At 44.3% G+C, this 18036-nt stretch overlaps 1 protein-coding gene across 3 annotated transcripts in view; it reads left to right on the forward strand.

The window, feature by feature from the left end:
- The window catches only part of PDE6A (phosphodiesterase 6A), a 60416-nt gene continuing 42380 nt past the window's right edge, over positions 1–18036 (forward strand). For 2 of the 3 annotated variants that reach the window (XM_044777841.2, XM_070517201.1), the window contains exons 1-4: positions 3265–3872; positions 10890–11042; positions 11654–11743; positions 12390–12530. In XM_044777841.2, the coding sequence (XP_044633776.2) occupies positions 3399–3872; positions 10890–11042; positions 11654–11743; positions 12390–12530 (858 nt within the window). In that variant the 5' untranslated portion in view covers positions 3265–3398. Of the gene's footprint in view, positions 169–1477; positions 1790–3229; positions 3873–10889; positions 11043–11653; positions 11744–12389; positions 12531–18036 lie in introns of those variants that run through there. The other variant, XM_014852612.3, reaches the window with a different exon arrangement.

Genomic DNA, 18036 nt, shown 5'->3' on the forward strand with positions numbered 1-18036 from the left:
AGTGAAAGAATCTAGATTTCCTTCCATGACATCTGAAATCAGACCCGTTTATCAGGCGTGTCAGGAGGTGACCTGCTGCAAACACCAGCTTACCTGAACCTAACCAACGATTGGACTGAAGTTTTTCAGCAGGCTTCGCTTCCTCTTTCTGGCGTATTGAAAAATGAGGTAAAAGTAGATTTCTTGCCAAACAGTTGCTTATAGTTCTAACAAGAACTAAGCCTGGTGGGCATTCTACGGGAAGGGAGCTGCACTGGGCTCTTTGGGAGATTTTTAAAAATGGGTAAAGTTTTACTCCTATCTTATCCTCAAGGAGCTTCAGATGTGCAGAAATAATACACACTATGAATAATGTAGAAACTCCCCTTGGAATGGAAGGAAACTGATAGTTTGGGGGTTCCAAGTAGGAAAAGAGTCCAGTTGGGGTGTCAAAGGGTCCACGGAGGAAAGGGCGTTTGGAGCGGGTGGTAGGGAACAGGCAGAGGGCACGGCAAGAAAGAAGATGAAAAAGGCGGAAAGAATGAAAAACACTAGGGTGGAGCTTAGAGTATGTGTAGAGAAATTGAGAAAAACAAAGTTAAGTAGTATCGGGGCCAAGTTCTGGTGAGCTATTAATGCAAGCCTCAAGAAAAATTGCTCAATTTTTGAGCGGTGGGGCAGGGGTGGGACAGGCACTCTTACCCGCTCTGGTACAGCCTTGGAGAGAAAAATTAGCATTATTTATCGAAACCTTCAGGCAAGCTCTTTTGGCCGGGGTTTCACTTCCGGGTATTTTTACTGAGAAATATAAGGATGTTCATTACAGCATTATTTATAATAATAGAAAATAAAAACAACCTACATGTCTAACTATAGCGCAGTGGTTCTCAACCTGGGCGATTCTGCCCCCAGTGGACATTTGAAAACTTCTGGAGACATTTTTGGTTGTTACAACTTGAGGTAGGATGCTACTGGCATCTGGTGGGTAGGGACCAGGGATGCTGCTAAACATCCTACAATGTGCAGGACAGCCTCACACAACAATTACTGGGCCCAAAATGTCAGTAGAGCCAAGGTTGAGAATATATATCTATATTTTCTCTAGGAAGAGATTTAAATATACAAAACCTATTGGCAATGGTAATATTTGGAATTATGTTTGATTTTAATTTTTCCTTTGTGTCTTCCTGTATTTTCTAAATTTTAATCAACAGGGTATAGGACTTTGTATTAGTCAGGGTTCTCCAGAGAACTGGCTCATGTGGTTATGGAGGCCGAGGAGCCCCACAGACTCCCGCCTGTGAGCTGGAGAACCAGGAAAGCCGCTGGTATAATTCAGTCTGAGTCTGAAGGCCTGAGAACCTGGAGGGCCAACAGTGTAAGTGCTGGCCTGAGTCTGAGAACCAGGAGTGCCAATGTCCCAGGGCAGGAGAAGATGGATGTCCCAGCTCAGGCAGAAGGCAAAGCCTCTCTCCTTCTACCTTTCCGTTCTATTCAGGCCCTCACTGGATTGGCTGATGCCCACCCACATCGGAGAAGGTGATCTTTACTCAGTCTGCTGATTCAAATGCTGGTCTCTTCTGAGAACACTCTCACAGACACACCCAGAAATAATATTTTACCAGCTATCTGGGCATCCCTTAGCCCAGTCAAGTTGGCACATAAAATTAACCATCGCAGACCTTTAACTAACAAGAAAATGTACTGAGTGTGGAGGATGGGCCACGCAGCGTTGCAAGACCTAGGAATCAGGCCTGACAGGTTCCTGCTCTCACGGAACTCACAGTACAGAGGAGAAGACAAATAACAGGCAAGGAAACAAAAAACAAACATGATAATTTCTAATAGTAATAAATGTGCAATGAAGGAATAAATGGGATGAGATGACCGGCAGGAAGCAGGGAGGGGATGGTTGGGGGCTACTTGGAATAAGACAGATAGGGATGGCTGGCATGAGCTGAGACCTTGAGTTTGAGAGGGGAGGGAGAGGGCTCACGTGAGTCATGGTGGGAGAGTGTGGAGAAGTTTGGGTTGCTGCAAGCCTGTGAGACGAGGAGGTCACCTGTGTGCACAGAGCTGAATGGGCGCAGCACGGAAGAATTTATTATGCCCTACAATAAAGGAAGCAATCTATTTTCCATTAAAGTTCATTTACAAAGTTCAAAGTGCCAAGGACAGCCTATAATCCTGTATTTTTTAGTGTTTACCGTGTCGAGATGCCAGGCTCTGGCAGATATAGTGGCGGAAAGTGAAGCACGTTTCATTCAGAAAGGAGCTGTTCTTCTCGTTGCCTAGTGTGCTGGAGGGGCAGTTCAGTGAGGATTCTGGTATTTCAAGATTCATGGGAGTTGATAGCATCTAGACTATTTTGTGCATTTCTGACTGACAGCCCAAGAAGGGACAGACTGTAGCCAGAAAAAGCACATTAAAGTGCCAAGAGAAAGGTCAGGGGGGTTGAAGAGAAATAGATTTTAAAGTGACACCTCTTTGGAAAAGACAGAAACTAGACCGTTAAGTAGAGGTCACCTCTGTGTAGCAGGATGATGGGTAACTTTGTCTTCTTTCTGTATTTTCTTGAGTGAACATGTATTTTGTAATAAAAGGAAAACTAAGAAAGGTGCTGTTTTTATGAGGGCCCTTCAAATTCGAAAATTAGAGAATTGTTGAAATTGAAAGCTGGGAAAGACTTTGATGCAGAGATTATGAAATCAGGGCCCATAGGTGCCAAACCCATGACGTACACGAGGGAGGCAGGCCGAGGGGTGAGAAAGCAAAGGGAAGCCCCATATTGGGGAGGCCCTGGGGAAGGGAGGAGGGAAGGGTGGGGTAAGGTCCAGGGGGTTGGGAGATGGGTGGGCAGTCCCTCTCAGCTCAGGCCATTCCTGCCACAGAGGAAGGTGCACACAGAGTTGTGAGATCTTCTGATTCTCCAAGAGAAGCAAGACAGATCTGGTGACAGTACATGTAGGCTTCTCTGTCAAACGTTGAGGGACAATGCCACACAGCACAGAGAAAATACATCTACGGTAGCAGGTTGTCCTTGTGCTGCGACTTTGCAGCCTCTGTTTCAGTGCATTTGTTTCAGTTGAGCCCACTTCCTGCTCTGTGCAGAAATCTCTTCTCAGCTCTTAGTGGACCAAGGTGAAAAGAGAACTCTCACCTTCTCCCAGCTGAGGCCAGGAAGCATCTGGAACACTCTGATCCTCATAATCCTTGTTCTGCAGAAATATTAATGATTTAATCTCCCCAGCACCCTCCCCCTCCTAGGCGGCCATACCAGTGAGATTTACAGACGAGACCCAGAGAAGTCCAGGCTGGAGCAGAGCACGTCCTGACTCAGTTTTGTCACAGACGGCAAAACTGCCCTCGGCAGGCCAGCCTCAGCCCCTCCACAGAGGTAGCCAGCGGAATCCCCAGCCATGGGTGAGGTGAAGGCAGAGGAGGTGGAGAAGTTCCTGGACTCAAATGTCGGCTTTGCCAAACAGTACTACAACCTCCGCTACCGGGCCAAGGTCATCTCAGACCTCCTGGGCGCCAAGGAGGCAGCCGTGGACTTCAGCAGCTACCATGCCGTGAGCAGTGTGGAGGAGAGTGAAATCATCTTTGACCTCCTGCGGGACTTTCAGGAGAATCTGCAGGCTGAGAAATGCATCTTCAATGTCATGAAGAAGCTGTGCTTCCTCTTACAGGCAGATCGCATGAGCCTGTTCATGTATAGGGCCCGAAATGGCATCGCCGAGCTGGCCACCCGGCTCTTCAATGTGCACAAGGATGCTGTCCTTGAAGACTGCCTGGTGATGCCCGACTCGGAGATTGTGTTCCCCCTGGACATGGGCGTGGTGGGCCACGTCGCACAGTCTAAAAAGATCGTCAACGTTGCCAACACAGAAGAGGTACCCTCTTCCCCATGAGAGGGAGGGCAGGGAGGCATTATTCCATGGGGTTCTGGTGGCACAAGTGGGGTGGGGAGCTCCTGGCTGCCAAGATTGGGTTGGTGATGACTTGGCGCTTCTCTTTATTTATCTACTTATTTATTTATAACTTTTTATTTTGAATAAAACTCAAACTTAACAGAAGAGTTTAAACAGAGTACAAAGAACTATGTATCTTTCATCCAAATTCACTAGTTGTTGACACCTTGCCACCTTGGTGATTGCAAGGTTACCACCTTGATACAACACTCCTATCTAATAAACAGTCCATATTCAGTTTTTGCCAATTGTCTCAATCACGCCCATCTAGCACTCTCTCTTCAGTCTCCTCAAATCTGAAACGGTTCCTCAGTCTGTCTTTGTTTTCCATGATGCTGACTGTTTTGAAGGGTACAGGCTCAAGGTTTTGCAGAAATATCTCTCTGTTTGGGCTTGTCTGACATGTCTTCACAATTAGATTCAGTTAGGCGTTTCTGGAAGGAATATCACAGAGGCAATGTATTTTTCTTCATGCCTGACATTAGGAGACATGATGGCAGTCTGTCACTTTCCTGGAAATGGTAACACTGACTACTGGTTAAGCACTTGGCTCTGTCTTCCGAGTGTCGGGTTCTGGGGGAGTCTACTGGCAGCTCTGACAAAGACCTGTTTGATCATCTGAAGCAAATCGCTTCCTCTCTCCGGACACTAGCTTTGAAAAGCTATAATGCAATTCTCCCCATAGCCCTCTTTCTAGGCCAATCTTACTCACGCTTCAGATCTCAGCTTAAAGGTCACTTCCTCAGAAAGGGCTTCCCAGGTCTCTCTGTTACACTCTCCTTCCTAAAACCGTTTATCACAATAAACCTGGATTCCAGGGACCACGCCTGCCTTTATTCTCCACTATATTCAAGGACTCAGGACCCAGCAGATGTCTGGTACAAAGCAGACGCTCAGTTAACATTTGGCATAAAAGACTCACAATCAAGTAATTATGCAATAATTCCTTTAACACCTGTCCCACCCAGAAGAGCATTTGCCCCATAATGGCAGGGCCCGTGGTGGTCTCTGTATTGCTGCACTGGCCAAACCAGCAACCTGCGTTCAGTCATTTCCAAGATCCAGCCTGGACATCTTGTGACTTTGTGCTCACCTTACCTCTGGCCTTATTTCAGACTGAGGGTAATAAGGTTAAAAGGAGGAGAGGGAGGGGGCTTCAGAGATCATCTCATCCAACTGCCTCGTTTAATGGATGAGGAGGCTGGAGCCAGGAGACCTTGAGAAAGGGCTTGGCCAAAGTTACCAAGGGGGTTAGGGCAGAGCCAGGACTTCACACCCCCAAACGCAGGAATTCAAACAGGTCATCTTTTTGACTTGGGTTCTTTGGCAAGATAAGAAGCTCAGACTTGGGCCTCTGTGGGAAATGAAACACACCGGGCCGGATCTCCCATGGGGTTCATCTCTCCCTCATCTCCCCTTGGACATCCAAGGATGGGAGTAACGGTTCTCCATCCAGGGGTCTTTCCTGAGGACTCTTCCAACTGGATTGTAGTCTGCTCTCCCTTCAACTCTCTCTAGACTTTAATTGTAGCCAACATGGATTGTTCCAGTCTTATGACATCACTCTGATGATTTCCGTTTTACAGAGAATGAAACTGAAACCCAGAAAGGTTAAGTAACTTGCTCAGAGTCAAACCAATAGAAGGCGGCAGAGTGGGGATTCGAACCCAGGCACTCTGGCCTTGTGCCCACCCTCTTCACAGCCCTGCTAGTCTATACCTCCTCCTCATGCGTAAAATAAGGGCATTGATCTGGGTGCCGTTTATCACAGGTCATTTCAAATCGTACAGCAGGGAAGGAAGACGTTCAGCTTTGAGGTCAGATCTGGGTGTGCATCATGACTCAGCACTTTCTAAGAATATGACTTTGGCAAATTGTTTAGCCTGTTTGGGCTCACTTCCTGATTTATAAAATGGGATGAGAATATTGACCTCGAAGCGTTGTTGGAGGATTAAACGGGAGAATGATTTCTCATCTAGCAAGGTTCTTGGCACATTGTAGTGGCTCATATTGGTGGCTCCTGCTCCTTGTTATTATTATTACTATTTTGTTGTTGTTGTTAAGGATCTATGCTAAGGGAAGGATGCTGTACCAGGTCTGTGTGCAATGTGGAGAAGAATCCAGTCTTGCTGTTCCGGAACTTTCAGTATAGATTGTACTGCTGAGAAAAACAGAACAGAAGTGCCGAGAGCTTTCATGGGCCCTGGTGTTAAGGGGATTCAGGATGTTCCTCTGATTGTAAAAGATGGAGGTCTAAGAGTTTGCTGAGCCCCTGTGATAAGGGACAGCCTGTTGTTTCCTCTTCAACCCCGAAGTTCACTCTAGAAGTGATGCCTGTGCTTCCCTTGAAGCTTCGGGGCTGGGGCAGTCTCACTGACTGGCGACTCGGGCCTGGGGCAAAGTCAGTCCAGGCCAGGAATTCCTGTTGCACTTGTCATTTGCCTGTGTTTGTTTCTCCTGTTGTTCCTCCTTGAGAAATCTTATTGTCCTGGGGGCTCTGGACAGTGACTGGGGGTTGGATGGAGAAGGAGGAGGAAGATGGTGTGAACTGGGCTCCGGGTTGGCCCTGAACCACCAGCAAGTGATACTCTTAGCATTCAGTGCCCTCAAAAAAACTGGGAAAGTATTACAGTCACTGCATTTTTGAAAAGGGAAACCAGGAACGGAGAAGTTCCCCAGGGTTGTGAAGTAACTCCCCATGTCCTAACAATTCCTACTCATCCTTGGGATTGTCTCTGCCAGTCTTGCCATGAGGACTGCCAGGTAAATTATAGGATGCCCAGTTAAATTTGAATTTTAGATAAACAAAGAATAACATTTTTGTAGAAATATGTCTCATGCAATATTTAGGACATACTTCTACTCAAAAAGTATTTACTTACCTGAAATTCAAATTTAACTATGCATCCTGTGTTTATTGGCCAAATCTGGCAATCCTACTTGCCATTCAATATTTGTTTGTGTGTTAATTCTTTACTCTTTCTCCTCTTTGGAAAGTCCACAAGGCCTGTCTGTCTTAGTCACCACTGGTCCCCAACACCTAGTCCAGTGCCTGGGAAAGAGTGGGTACTCCTCACAGTGTGTTGAGAGAATGAATAAATGATGGCCCTTCCCTAATCACCTTTGATATTGTGCTTTACAATGAGAAATATATATTTGATCTCCATCCTGGATCCTGACACAGAGCTCCCAAGACCTCTGTAATTCCCTGAATGATAGGAGCATCCGACAGAGAGCCCCTAAAGCCCTTGGAATTTATTGGGGGATAGTGGTCTTTTCTTCTAATGAGGTGCCACCTCCTGGGTTGGCACCAGTCACCAGAGAGACCAAGCCATGATTAGACACTTGGAACTTTGGGCCACACCCCCATTCTCCGGAAAGGCGAGAGGAGCTGGAAATGCAGTTAATAATTAATTATGCCTATGTAATGAAGCCTCCTTAAAACTCCCAAAAGTGTGGGGTTCAGAGAGTTTCCAGGTTGGAAAACACTTCCATATGCCAGGATGATGGAACACCTCAGCTCCATGCGGACTCTCCCAGACCTTGCCCTATGTATCTCTTCTTTTGGCTGTTTGTCTGTATCCTTTACTATATAATAAACCAGTAAACGTAAATGTTTCCCTGAGCTCTGTGAGCTGTTCTAGCATATTATTGACCACCCAAGCAGGGAGTCATGAGAACTCCAGTTTATAGTTGATCAGTCAGAAGCGCAGGTGACAGCCTGGGACTTGCTAATGGTGTCTGAAGTGGAGGCAGTCTTATGGGACCGAGCCCTTAACTGGTGGGATCTGATGCTAAATCCAGATAGATAGTGTCAGAACTGAATTGAATTGTAGGACCCCCTGCTGGTGTTGAAGATTTGATGTTGGAAAAAACCCACACACAGCTGATGTCAAAGTGGTGTCAGGAGTGTGGCAGGAGTGTGAGAGTAAAAGAAAACAGTGAGTTTTTCCTAGACACCACAAATCCCATTTCTGAAGCCAGAAACTGAGAGGACTATCATTTCCAGAGACTCTCACTTCTGTTGTCCTGCTCCTTCCCATCCTATGAGACCTGGAGCCCCGCATGCTAGACAGAAAGAAACCTCAGGGAGGACGTGATCTGGCACTCTGATTTTGCCAAAGGGGAAACTGAGGTTCAGAGTTTTCGACTACTGATAATGTACTGAGTGGCCCCTGAAGCCACTCAGTGAGTAAGTCCCTTCCTCCCTGAGGCCCCAGGGTACCCCACACCTTCATATTATGGCTTGAATTGTGGGTTCATGTTTTACGTGTCCCCCACTATACTGTGAGAACCCGACGAGGGCAACCTCATTTTTTCTACCGGTCTTGGCATATCCAGTGACTCTCAGAGCTAGTGCTCAGTAAATATGAATGAATGAATGAATCAATCAATCAATCAGTGTATCAATGAATCAGTCAATCAATGAATGAATGGAGTGGCCGTACTACTAGCCAGAAAGGGAATCGTCTATAAAACAGGGAAGGTGAGTTTTGTGCCAACAGGGCGGATATGAGAGTTAATGAGATAATATATTTAAGTTGTCTGGCTCTGGGCCTAGTACATCATTGTTATTCAGTAAATAGTAGATCTCATCATGGGACACGGAGCTTGGCACTGCGAATGTGTGGAAAGAGGAAGTGGGGAATCTGGAATGAGAAGCGGTGTTGCATGGCACGGGAATAAAGTCTAAGCTCTTGACAGTGGCCTCCAGGGCCCTGCCAGATAGGCCCTGCCCACCTCTGACTTGCCAACCTCCACTCTCCTTCTCCCTCCCTGTACTTCAGCTACACCCGTCTTCTCTCCTTCTGAGACCAGCCAACTCACTGCCCGCTCCTGGCCTTTTCCTGCTCTGTGCTCCCTGCGTGGAATGCGCTCCACTTGCCTGGCTCCTGGGACCCCTCAGCTCTCAGGCTTACCTCTTCAGAGAAGCCTCCCTAACCACTACGACCAACTAAAGTGGCTTGGCCGGCCCTCCCTTCCATCACTTCCTATAGCGTCATCAGTTTATCTCCTTCACAGCAGTTCCCGTGAGCCTGAGGGAGAATGCTTAGTTGTTTACCTGTTTTTTGTCTGAATGGAAGCTTCACCAGAGAAAGAAGGTCGCTGCTCTTGTTCACTGCCATAACCTGAGGGTCTAGACAGTGCCCAGCACACATATAGAAGGGACTCTGTTAATGCTAACTGAGTGGATGAGTGACTTCAGGTTTTCCCCAGCTGGGCATCTGATTCCTGGGCTTTAAAATAAACAGTCTGAGCTCGTCTGAGGTTCTATGACACAGTTGTTTAGAACACTTTATATGCTGAAAATATAAGAAGGACAATGATTGCATGAACGCCAGTCAGTTGACAGCTGTATTATCTGTGAGAGGGTTCCAGGGCTGAGAACTCAGCAGGAAAGAGGGTTCTGCTGGATTTAGTATCATCAGCCTGAGATGCAAGTGAGGCCCAAGCGTTTTGCTTCTTCATAGAAGTGAATATTGCAAGACTGAACTGACTTCATGAAATGAATCCAAGCATGCCCCACCCAGGCCTGAATTTGGGGATTCATCAGTGTCCTTAGAGAATGGCATGGAAAACCCCTCACGGCTAATGCCTCTTTAGAGCTTTCTCTTAATCCTCCAATGCTAATTCAAGCAGAGCACTGCAGGCTTCCCTTAATGCCTTTACCCTTCACCTGGCTGGAGACAGCTCTGTTGACAACAGTGCTGTTGCCTGTTTATTTGATCCCACCTCAACTGGAAGAAATCCATAGATGGAGAGCATCACACTCTGAATTTCTGAATCGTAGGAAAGATTCTGCACACTCACTTCAAGAAAAGCTCTGTGAATTGGCCCTATGAAATACATCCCCATTCTCCGGTCAGTGTGAACTGGGCGTGTCCAGGCTGGTTTGTGCCCCAAGCAACACTGATGATGGGGAAAACTCACACTGCTACCAGGAAACAGAAAGGTGGATTCTTTTGGATTTAAGGCAACAATTCAGACTCTGTCTCCTCTTTCTGACCACATGGACCACATCTCCCTATCCTGGCCTCCCAGGCTGCTTTAGGGGTGGGGTGTGGGGAGGTGTGTTCCTCTGTACTCCCACAGCTTTGAGCCGTGCCCTACATCCTGTATTACTATTAATATCTGTGAGCTGACCTGAATCTTAGTCTTCCTTGTATCCCCAGCGCTTAGTGTAAGGCCCGATGCATAGTGGGGCTTCCATTAAGATCTGTGGAATGTGGATAGCCATTGGACTGACTGCGTGGTGCTAGAACTGGATTGCTAAAAAAGCTGCAAGTAGCAAATTCTTTTATTCGATGACCTGGACCCAGGGCTAGCCTTATCCAGACTTCCCTGAAAGGCAGCAGAACTGAGGGCAGGTTCCGGAGTCACACACCCACACAGGTAACAAGTAGGGTTAACCTTCTTGAACTTCAGTTTTCCCTCCTGTAAGATGGGCTACTGACGGTCCCCATCTTATAGGTTATTAAGAGGATTAAAGTGAGTTGATGCAGGTAAAGTGACACACACAATACCTGCTGGCAACTGTGATTATTATACTCACTAAGGTCTTTTCCTCACTCAAGCTTCTATTTTGGACACAATTGTCAACATCTCAAGAGAGCTCTCTCTGAACCTCCCTACCCACGGAGAGTCAATCCCCCTCCACCTTGGGCCCCCACTGTGCTTTGCTCACCTCTCTTCCCCAACCCTTAGCAGGTTGTATCTCAGACTTTCTTCTACTGGATTGTGGAGGCTTCCAGGGCAGAAATCATCTCCGATTGCCTTGCCCTCACTGAAGAGGAGTAGACGGAAGTATCTTCAGTGTCTCGTCAACAAGAGAATAGTGAACCCCTCATCCCACCCGCTACCATGGACCCCTGGGCTGTGGGTTGTTCTATTGTCTTTGCTCTTCATCTGCCCACCCATGCTTGTCTCTGCTTCCTTCAGGATGAGCATTTCTGTGACTTCGTGGACACCCTCACAGACTACCAGACTAAGAACATCTTGGCTTCCCCCATAATGAATGGGAAGGATGTGGTGGCCATAATCATGGCTGTGAATAAAGTGGATGGGCCCCACTTCACCCAGAAAGATGAAGAGGTAAGAATAATTTAGAAATGGCTAGTGTGGCCATGCTGGCACGTTCTTCCAGCTCATGAAGTCCCCTGAACCTTGCTGTTTGGCCTGGGCTGGGTTTCCCCATCTGTAAGACATGGGGGTTAGTCTGATGCTCTCTGAGGAAAGCAGAACAGGATAATGGTTAAGACATTGGGATGTGGAGAGAGGAATGTAGGGATAGTTGTTCTGGCTCTGCTAATATCTAGCTGTTTGACTTGAACAAGTTACTTAATTTCTCTGAACCTTACTTTTCCTATCTGTAAAATGGGGATGATTTTATAGTATCCATCTCTTGAGGTACTTGTGATGATCAGATAAGATGACATACATAAATAACTTACCACAGGGGCTGCAAACTCAGTAAATAACAGCAATTTTTCATTCACACCCCTATCAACACTGACATTCTCCATTCTGTGAGTTTTACACTCTTAAATGCATTCAACATTTATGAGTCAGCGTTCCATGATCCACCTGCTCAAATTACCTCTGACAAAGCATGTAAAATATTCAGATATTTGATGCTGGTAGAAGTGGCCAGAGGAAGGGTTCCTCCTTTTCATCTCTTTCCCCTCATGCTGTTTGATTTTCAGATTCTTCTCAAGTATCTCAATTTTGCACATCTAATCATGAAGGTGTTCCACCTGAGTTACCTGCACAACTGTGAGACTCGGCGTGGCCAGGTAGGGGCTTGGCTCAAGGGAATGGGCTGGACACGTCCTTTTACTGAAACATTGATGTGGTCAGGCTGGGAAGGTGGATGGTAAAGAGCCTGGGAACCATCATACCGTCTCTGCCCACCATCCCTGGTGTTAATGAGGTAGTGGATGTTTGTAAAGCTGCATGCCAGAGTGATTATATGCACAAGTTTTCATGTCAGACAGCTTGGATTTGAATCCCCTCTAAGCCATTTACTAGCGCTAAGACCCGGGACAAATCACTTAACCTCTCCAAGCTCCAGCCTCCCCACTTGAAAAATGGGGATAATTAAGATTCCACCCTCAAAAGATTATTGTCAATAGTAAATGAAATAATGGATGTAGAGCACTTGCGCACAATCAATGTTTATTATTCTTATTAACAACTTATGAGATAAAAGAAATGGAAAGAGTCAGACCCAACAGAAGCTGGCCAGTTACTTCACCTCTCTGAACCTCAATTTCTCCATCTATAAAATAGGGATAACTGTCCTGTCTCTATCTCTGGGTTATTGTAATGGTTAAATGAGCTAAACTCTAGAGAACTTTACAGAGTTGCTGTTCTTTTCCAGCTAAGTGAGCTGCTGCTTTGTGCCTCAAAAAGTTTGACTGTGTTTTTGTCTTTTTTCAGATACTGCTGTGGTCTGGGAGCAAAGTCTTTGAAGAGCTTACAGACATCGAGCGACAGTTCCACAAAGCCCTGTACACAGTCCGAGCTTTCCTCAACTGTGACAGATACTCTGTGGGGCTCTTAGACATGACCAAGCAGAAGGTGAGAAAGCCTTAGGAGTGGACATTTCCAAAATAGTCACCGAGGGAGCCCAGATGCATGTCATCCATTAGGTTGCATGGGGACGAGGGAGAGGCTGGGAGGCTGTGGATGATTGTGGAAAGTGTTTACAGGTCCTTACACTGAAGAGAGGAGTACCAGGCTTCAAAGGGGAAAAGTCAATTTAGGGCACAGGTGAGTGAAACAACCTGTATCTTCCCTAGTCAGTTGGAAGAGAAAGCATACAGGAGAAAAAGGCTTGAAGAGGTAGTGAAGGTGAGTGATAAAGAAGTTTCTATGTGAAAATCCAGAAAGAAGAAAGTTGCCAACTTTAGGAATTCTCAGAAAAGGCACTCAAAGGTGGGAGTAAACTTTTCCCATGGTCTGTCAAGCCCAGGGCTCACCTGGGCGATTGAAGTGGAGGCGGATGCTGAGAACTAGTCCCTCAGATGCTCAGGGGCCGGGTCTGCCCCAGGTGCATTGGCTAAGGAGGCTGAGCCCAATAGGGCCCCCAGCAATATTTTTCAGCTAGATTTTCCCAAACCAACTCTCCCATTATTCTTTCTCTATCTGTCCCTGCTTCCTGGGGTGATCATTTTCTGCCTTGGAACAGAGTTCCAGAGTTATCTAGATTAGTGATTTCCTTTCTCAAAGACCCAAGGCACAGGATTCCCGTCAGTTTCATTGTGCATGCCTTGTTCTGCTGAGTGTGGTGCACAGACTAATGGAGACCCTCCAAATATTCGGCTGAGTGAATAAATGAACTGCAGAATATGGGGTTGGAAAAGACCTTAGATCTAGGGGAGAGGCTCCCAAACGTGACAGTGAGTCAGAATCTTCAGAGAAACTGTTTAAAAATTGCTGGGCTATGTTTCCTGATGGCCTGCCTTTTTTGCATGTCAGTACACGTGGATTCTTTATATCAGAACACAACGTACACAGAAAAGAGCATTAATTACAAGTGAATAGTTCAATGAATGATCACAGGGTGAACAGCCCCATGTAACCAGCACCAAGATTAATAAATAGAACATTAACAGGCCCTCAGAAAGCCCTTTCTTAGCCCTTTCCAGTAACTCCCACTCCTTCTTCCTGAAGGTAACCACTATAGGACCTTTAACACCATGTTAGTTTTGCCTAGTTTTGAAGCTCAAATAAATGGAATCATATGAATACATACTCTTTTATGTCTGGCTTCTTTTGCTCACCATTTTGGTTGTAAAAGCCATCTTTATTGCTCCATATAGCATTAGTTCGTTCATTTTCATTCTTGCAGGATGTTCCATTATATGAATAATCCACTAACTATTTAATCATTCTACAGTTGATGGACATTTGAGTTTCCAGGTTTAGGCTATTGTAAATATCACTATTATGAACACTCTAATATCTATCTTTGGGTACACAGTTGTACCCATTTCTGTTAGGTATTTACCTAGGAGGAGAATTTCCGGGCAATAGTTTTAATAGATATCGTCCATCTAATTTTCAAAATGATTCTATCATTTTACACTCCCACCAGCAATGTATGAGGTTTTCCTTGCAATGCTTGGTATTGACAGTCTTATTAATCTTAACCGTTCTGGTGGGTGTGTAATGTTGTCTTTTTGGGTATTAATATGTATTCCCCTAATGACTGATGAGGTTGGACACTTTTTCATACGTTTATTGTCCATTTGGATATCTTCTTTTATGAAGTACCTGGTCAAGTCTTTTCCCCATTTAAAAAAAAACTCTATTGTCTTTTTTATCTTACTGATTTGTAGAAGTTCTTTACAAATACCGGATATGGGTTCTCTGTTGAATACGCACATTGCAAATATCTTCTCTCACTCTGTGTTTTCATTCCCTTAATGGTATGTTTTGATGAATGTAAGTTCTGAATTACACTGTAGTCCAACTGATCAGTGTTTTCCTTTGTGGCTATTGATTTTTGTGCCCTATTTAAGAAATCTTTCCTGTCCCCAAGGTGATAAAGATATTCACCTATGTTAACTTTTAAAAGTTTTGTTTTTTCACTTTCGCATATAGCTCTGCAATCTACCTGGGATGTTTTAAGTGTATAGTGTGAGCTAGGGTCACTTTTAATTTTTTTCCATATGGATATCCAACTGATCCAGCACCATTTATTGAAAAGACCCTTCTTTCCCCCCTGTTCTATTGAAAAAACCATCCTTCCCTATCATACCTCTATCAATCGAGTGTCCATGGATACTGGGTCTGTTTCTGGACTCTCTATTTTGTCTTGTATTTATCTATTCTTCTGTAATTACAGTACCTTTATAAAATATCTTGATATCTAGTAGTGAAAAGACCTCTAAGTTTATTATTATATGTTAGACTTTTCACAATGTTTTATCTCTTTTACACTCCTTTCTGCATTTTCCATCCTTTTGTATTTTTGTTTTCCAGATTGAATATTTCTATAGATCTATGTTCTATTAATCACTGACCCTTCAGTTGTGTCTAATTGGCTATTAACACTATCTATGGAGTTCTTAATTTCAGATATTTGTCAATTTTAGAATTTCCATTTCATTCTTTTTTGTACTTTCCAGTTCTCTTCTAAAATTCTCTATGCTGTATTTGATTTCTTGGACATAAACAGTTATCTTAGAGTCTAGGTCTGAGAGCTGTAATATCTGTAGATATCTTCTATGGCCCTGTTTCTATGATCTATTTTCCCTCTCAATTTTTCAGTTAATTCTTATCTTTTACATGCCCGGTTATTTTTGTTTGAACACTAAAGGCGTGTATAAAAATTACAGAGCTATAACTTGAAACTCTGGGAGATGTTGTATTCCTCGAACGGGGATTTATTTCTGGCAAGCAGTTGAGGGAAAGGCAGAGCACCTGATTCTAATCGGGGCTTGAGCTGATTTGAAGCTGGTCTTCAGTCTTTGTGAGGGCTGGTCTATTTCTGGTTCACTTTTACTCCTAAGGGATAAACCTTTGGGAAGACTCCACGGAAAGCCTGGGGTGTTTTCAAGCGTCCCTCCTCCGTGGCAGGCTCTGAGTTCCAATTTTGTCCTCCTAGCCCAGGAAGTCAGCTGAAAGCTTTGCTCAGCTTCCTAGCTGCCCCACAGCATCTTTGGTTTCAGCAAGGGCGTCAAGAGGAAAAGCTGAATCAGATGTCAGGCTCACGTCTCTGGGCTTCCCTTCTCTGTAGGATCCTGGCCCAGCAGTCCTTGTTCCCTTGCTAGCTCTGTGATGCCTTCAGATAAATGTTTATACACATATACACACACACATACACACAGTCCAGATTTTATAATTACTCTCAGACAGAGGATTGGTCCAAAACAAACCAGCCACCACCAGCAGAAGTAGAAACCCTCTTTGTTCTTTAGCCCACACAGATTTACCTCTTTCTTTTGAATAGTATGGATATACTATGACTAATTTATCCTTTCCCCTATTGCTGAGCGTTTAAATAATTTATAAATATTCTTGTAATTAAAGACAATGCTGCAATGAACGACCTTAGAATGAAACCCCTGCACGCTTGACAGAGAATATCTACAGCACAGAGCTGTGGAAGTGGAATTACTAAGACAAAGTTTTTATTTTGCTTTCCTCAAATTTTCTTTCTAAAGGCCTTTTACACTCTCACTCACACTGCTTGAGAGTTCCATTTTCCTAAACTCTTGCCAGTTCTGGATTTCATAAATCTTTTTATTTTTCCTATCTGATTGGGAAAAAAGTGTTATTGTTTTTTCTTCTAATTGTTTTTTCATTGATTACCAGTGAGAGTGAATATATTTTATATGGCTGTGATTTAATTTGTCTTCTTCCATGTATGGCCCAGACATATGATTCGCCATCTTTAATACTGAATTGTTTGTCTATTTCTTGTTAAAATATAGGAGCGATTTAAATATGATAAAGATTATATATCTGTCACATAGGCTGCAGCCATATTTCCCTTTTCTATGGATTATATTTTAACTTGGTTTATGGCATCTTTCAACACGTGTAAGATTTAAATTTTCTTTTATGGATTCTGAGTTTTGGATTTTGTTTAAGAAAGACTTCCCCATCCTCAATATTATAAATAGAATCTGAAATAATCTGATGTGTTCTCTTTTGGTATTTTTACATTTTTTGATTAATGCATTTTAATTTTTCATTCATCTTGAAATTATGTATGTGTATGGTGTGAGGTAGGGGTAAATTTTGCCCCCCTCCCCATATTTCCTCTTTTAAAGAAAGTCTACCCTTTCTCCACTGTTTTGAAATGCCACTTTTTGATATGCCATTTTATCATATACCAGATTTCCATATTCACATAGGCCTATTATTCTGATTTTTGCCTTTAAATAGCTCCCTAAGTGATTCTGGTGTAGTTGGGCAATGTACTGATTTTAGGGAACCTGTGATTCTAGTGCAGCCATCATTTGATTTTCACATACTCTTGAACCAAATATTTTGCACATACTGCTAAGTCCAACAATAAGCCCTTTGATTCTCCTTCAGGAAGTAGCAAATGAATGAATTCATACAAATGAATGATTCTCTTTTAATCAAAAGAATTTCTAGGGGCTGGCCCCATGGCCTGTTGGTTAAGTATGGCACACTCTGCTTCAATAGCCCGGGTTCAGTTCCTGGGCACAGACCTACACCACTCATTGGTGGCCATGCTGTGACAGCAACCCACATACAAAATAGAGGTAGATTGGCACAGGTGTTAGCTGAGGGACAATCTGCCTCAAGCAAAAAGAGATGATAGCTCAGGGCATATCTTCCTCAGCAAAAAAAAAAGAAGAAGAATTTTTGAGTAGTTGAATTCAAAAGACTCCATTTTAAGGTGCCCAGTTTGAACCTCAAAGGATCTGACCCCAGGCACAGGCTGCTCTGTGCTACAGTGTTCTGCCCTCTATTTCTTTTGAACTCCCTCTCAAAAGGCAAAGTCACATTTGAAAAAAATATTTGAACTTAGTCATCTTCAAAAGTGGAGCAATCCAGCAATTAATAGTGGGCTGGGCTGCCTACAGTCACTCTAAGGAGCTGCCCCCAGGTAGCTAAGCTCTTACCTGAGCTGTTGACCTTGTGAAGGAAGTCAATAAAAACCACCAAGCTTACACTTTAACTGGATGAATTGTATGTGAATTACATCTCAATAAAGCTGTTTAGAAATAAAAGAAAGAGAGATTGAGAGAGAGGAAGGCAGGCATAAACATGCCCCACTTTCTGCTCAACCCCTTGTTGACAACTGCTGCTTCTCCTTGGGACGATTTTCAGAGCCACTTAGTGTTTGACATGGACAGTGTCAGCTCGATGTCCTCGTCCTTCTGGGCTCCTCTAACATTTGTGTTCTCCTGCCATTACTGTTCGGGTTCTTACCCTGTCTACCTCACTCTAGTTACTCAGGTACTTGATTGTCTCCTCCGTGAGACAGGAAGTCCCTCCAGGGCATGAACTGAGCCGTATCTGTCTCTGCGTATCTAACAGCAGGCATGTTGTGGGGTTCAGGTGGGCCCCCAGGTCACATTTTCACCCAGAAGTGAAT

This window comes from Equus asinus, chromosome 9 (assembly GCF_041296235.1).
Source record: "Equus asinus isolate D_3611 breed Donkey chromosome 9, EquAss-T2T_v2, whole genome shotgun sequence".
In the NCBI taxonomy this organism is placed as follows: Eukaryota; Metazoa; Chordata; class Mammalia; order Perissodactyla; family Equidae; genus Equus; species Equus asinus.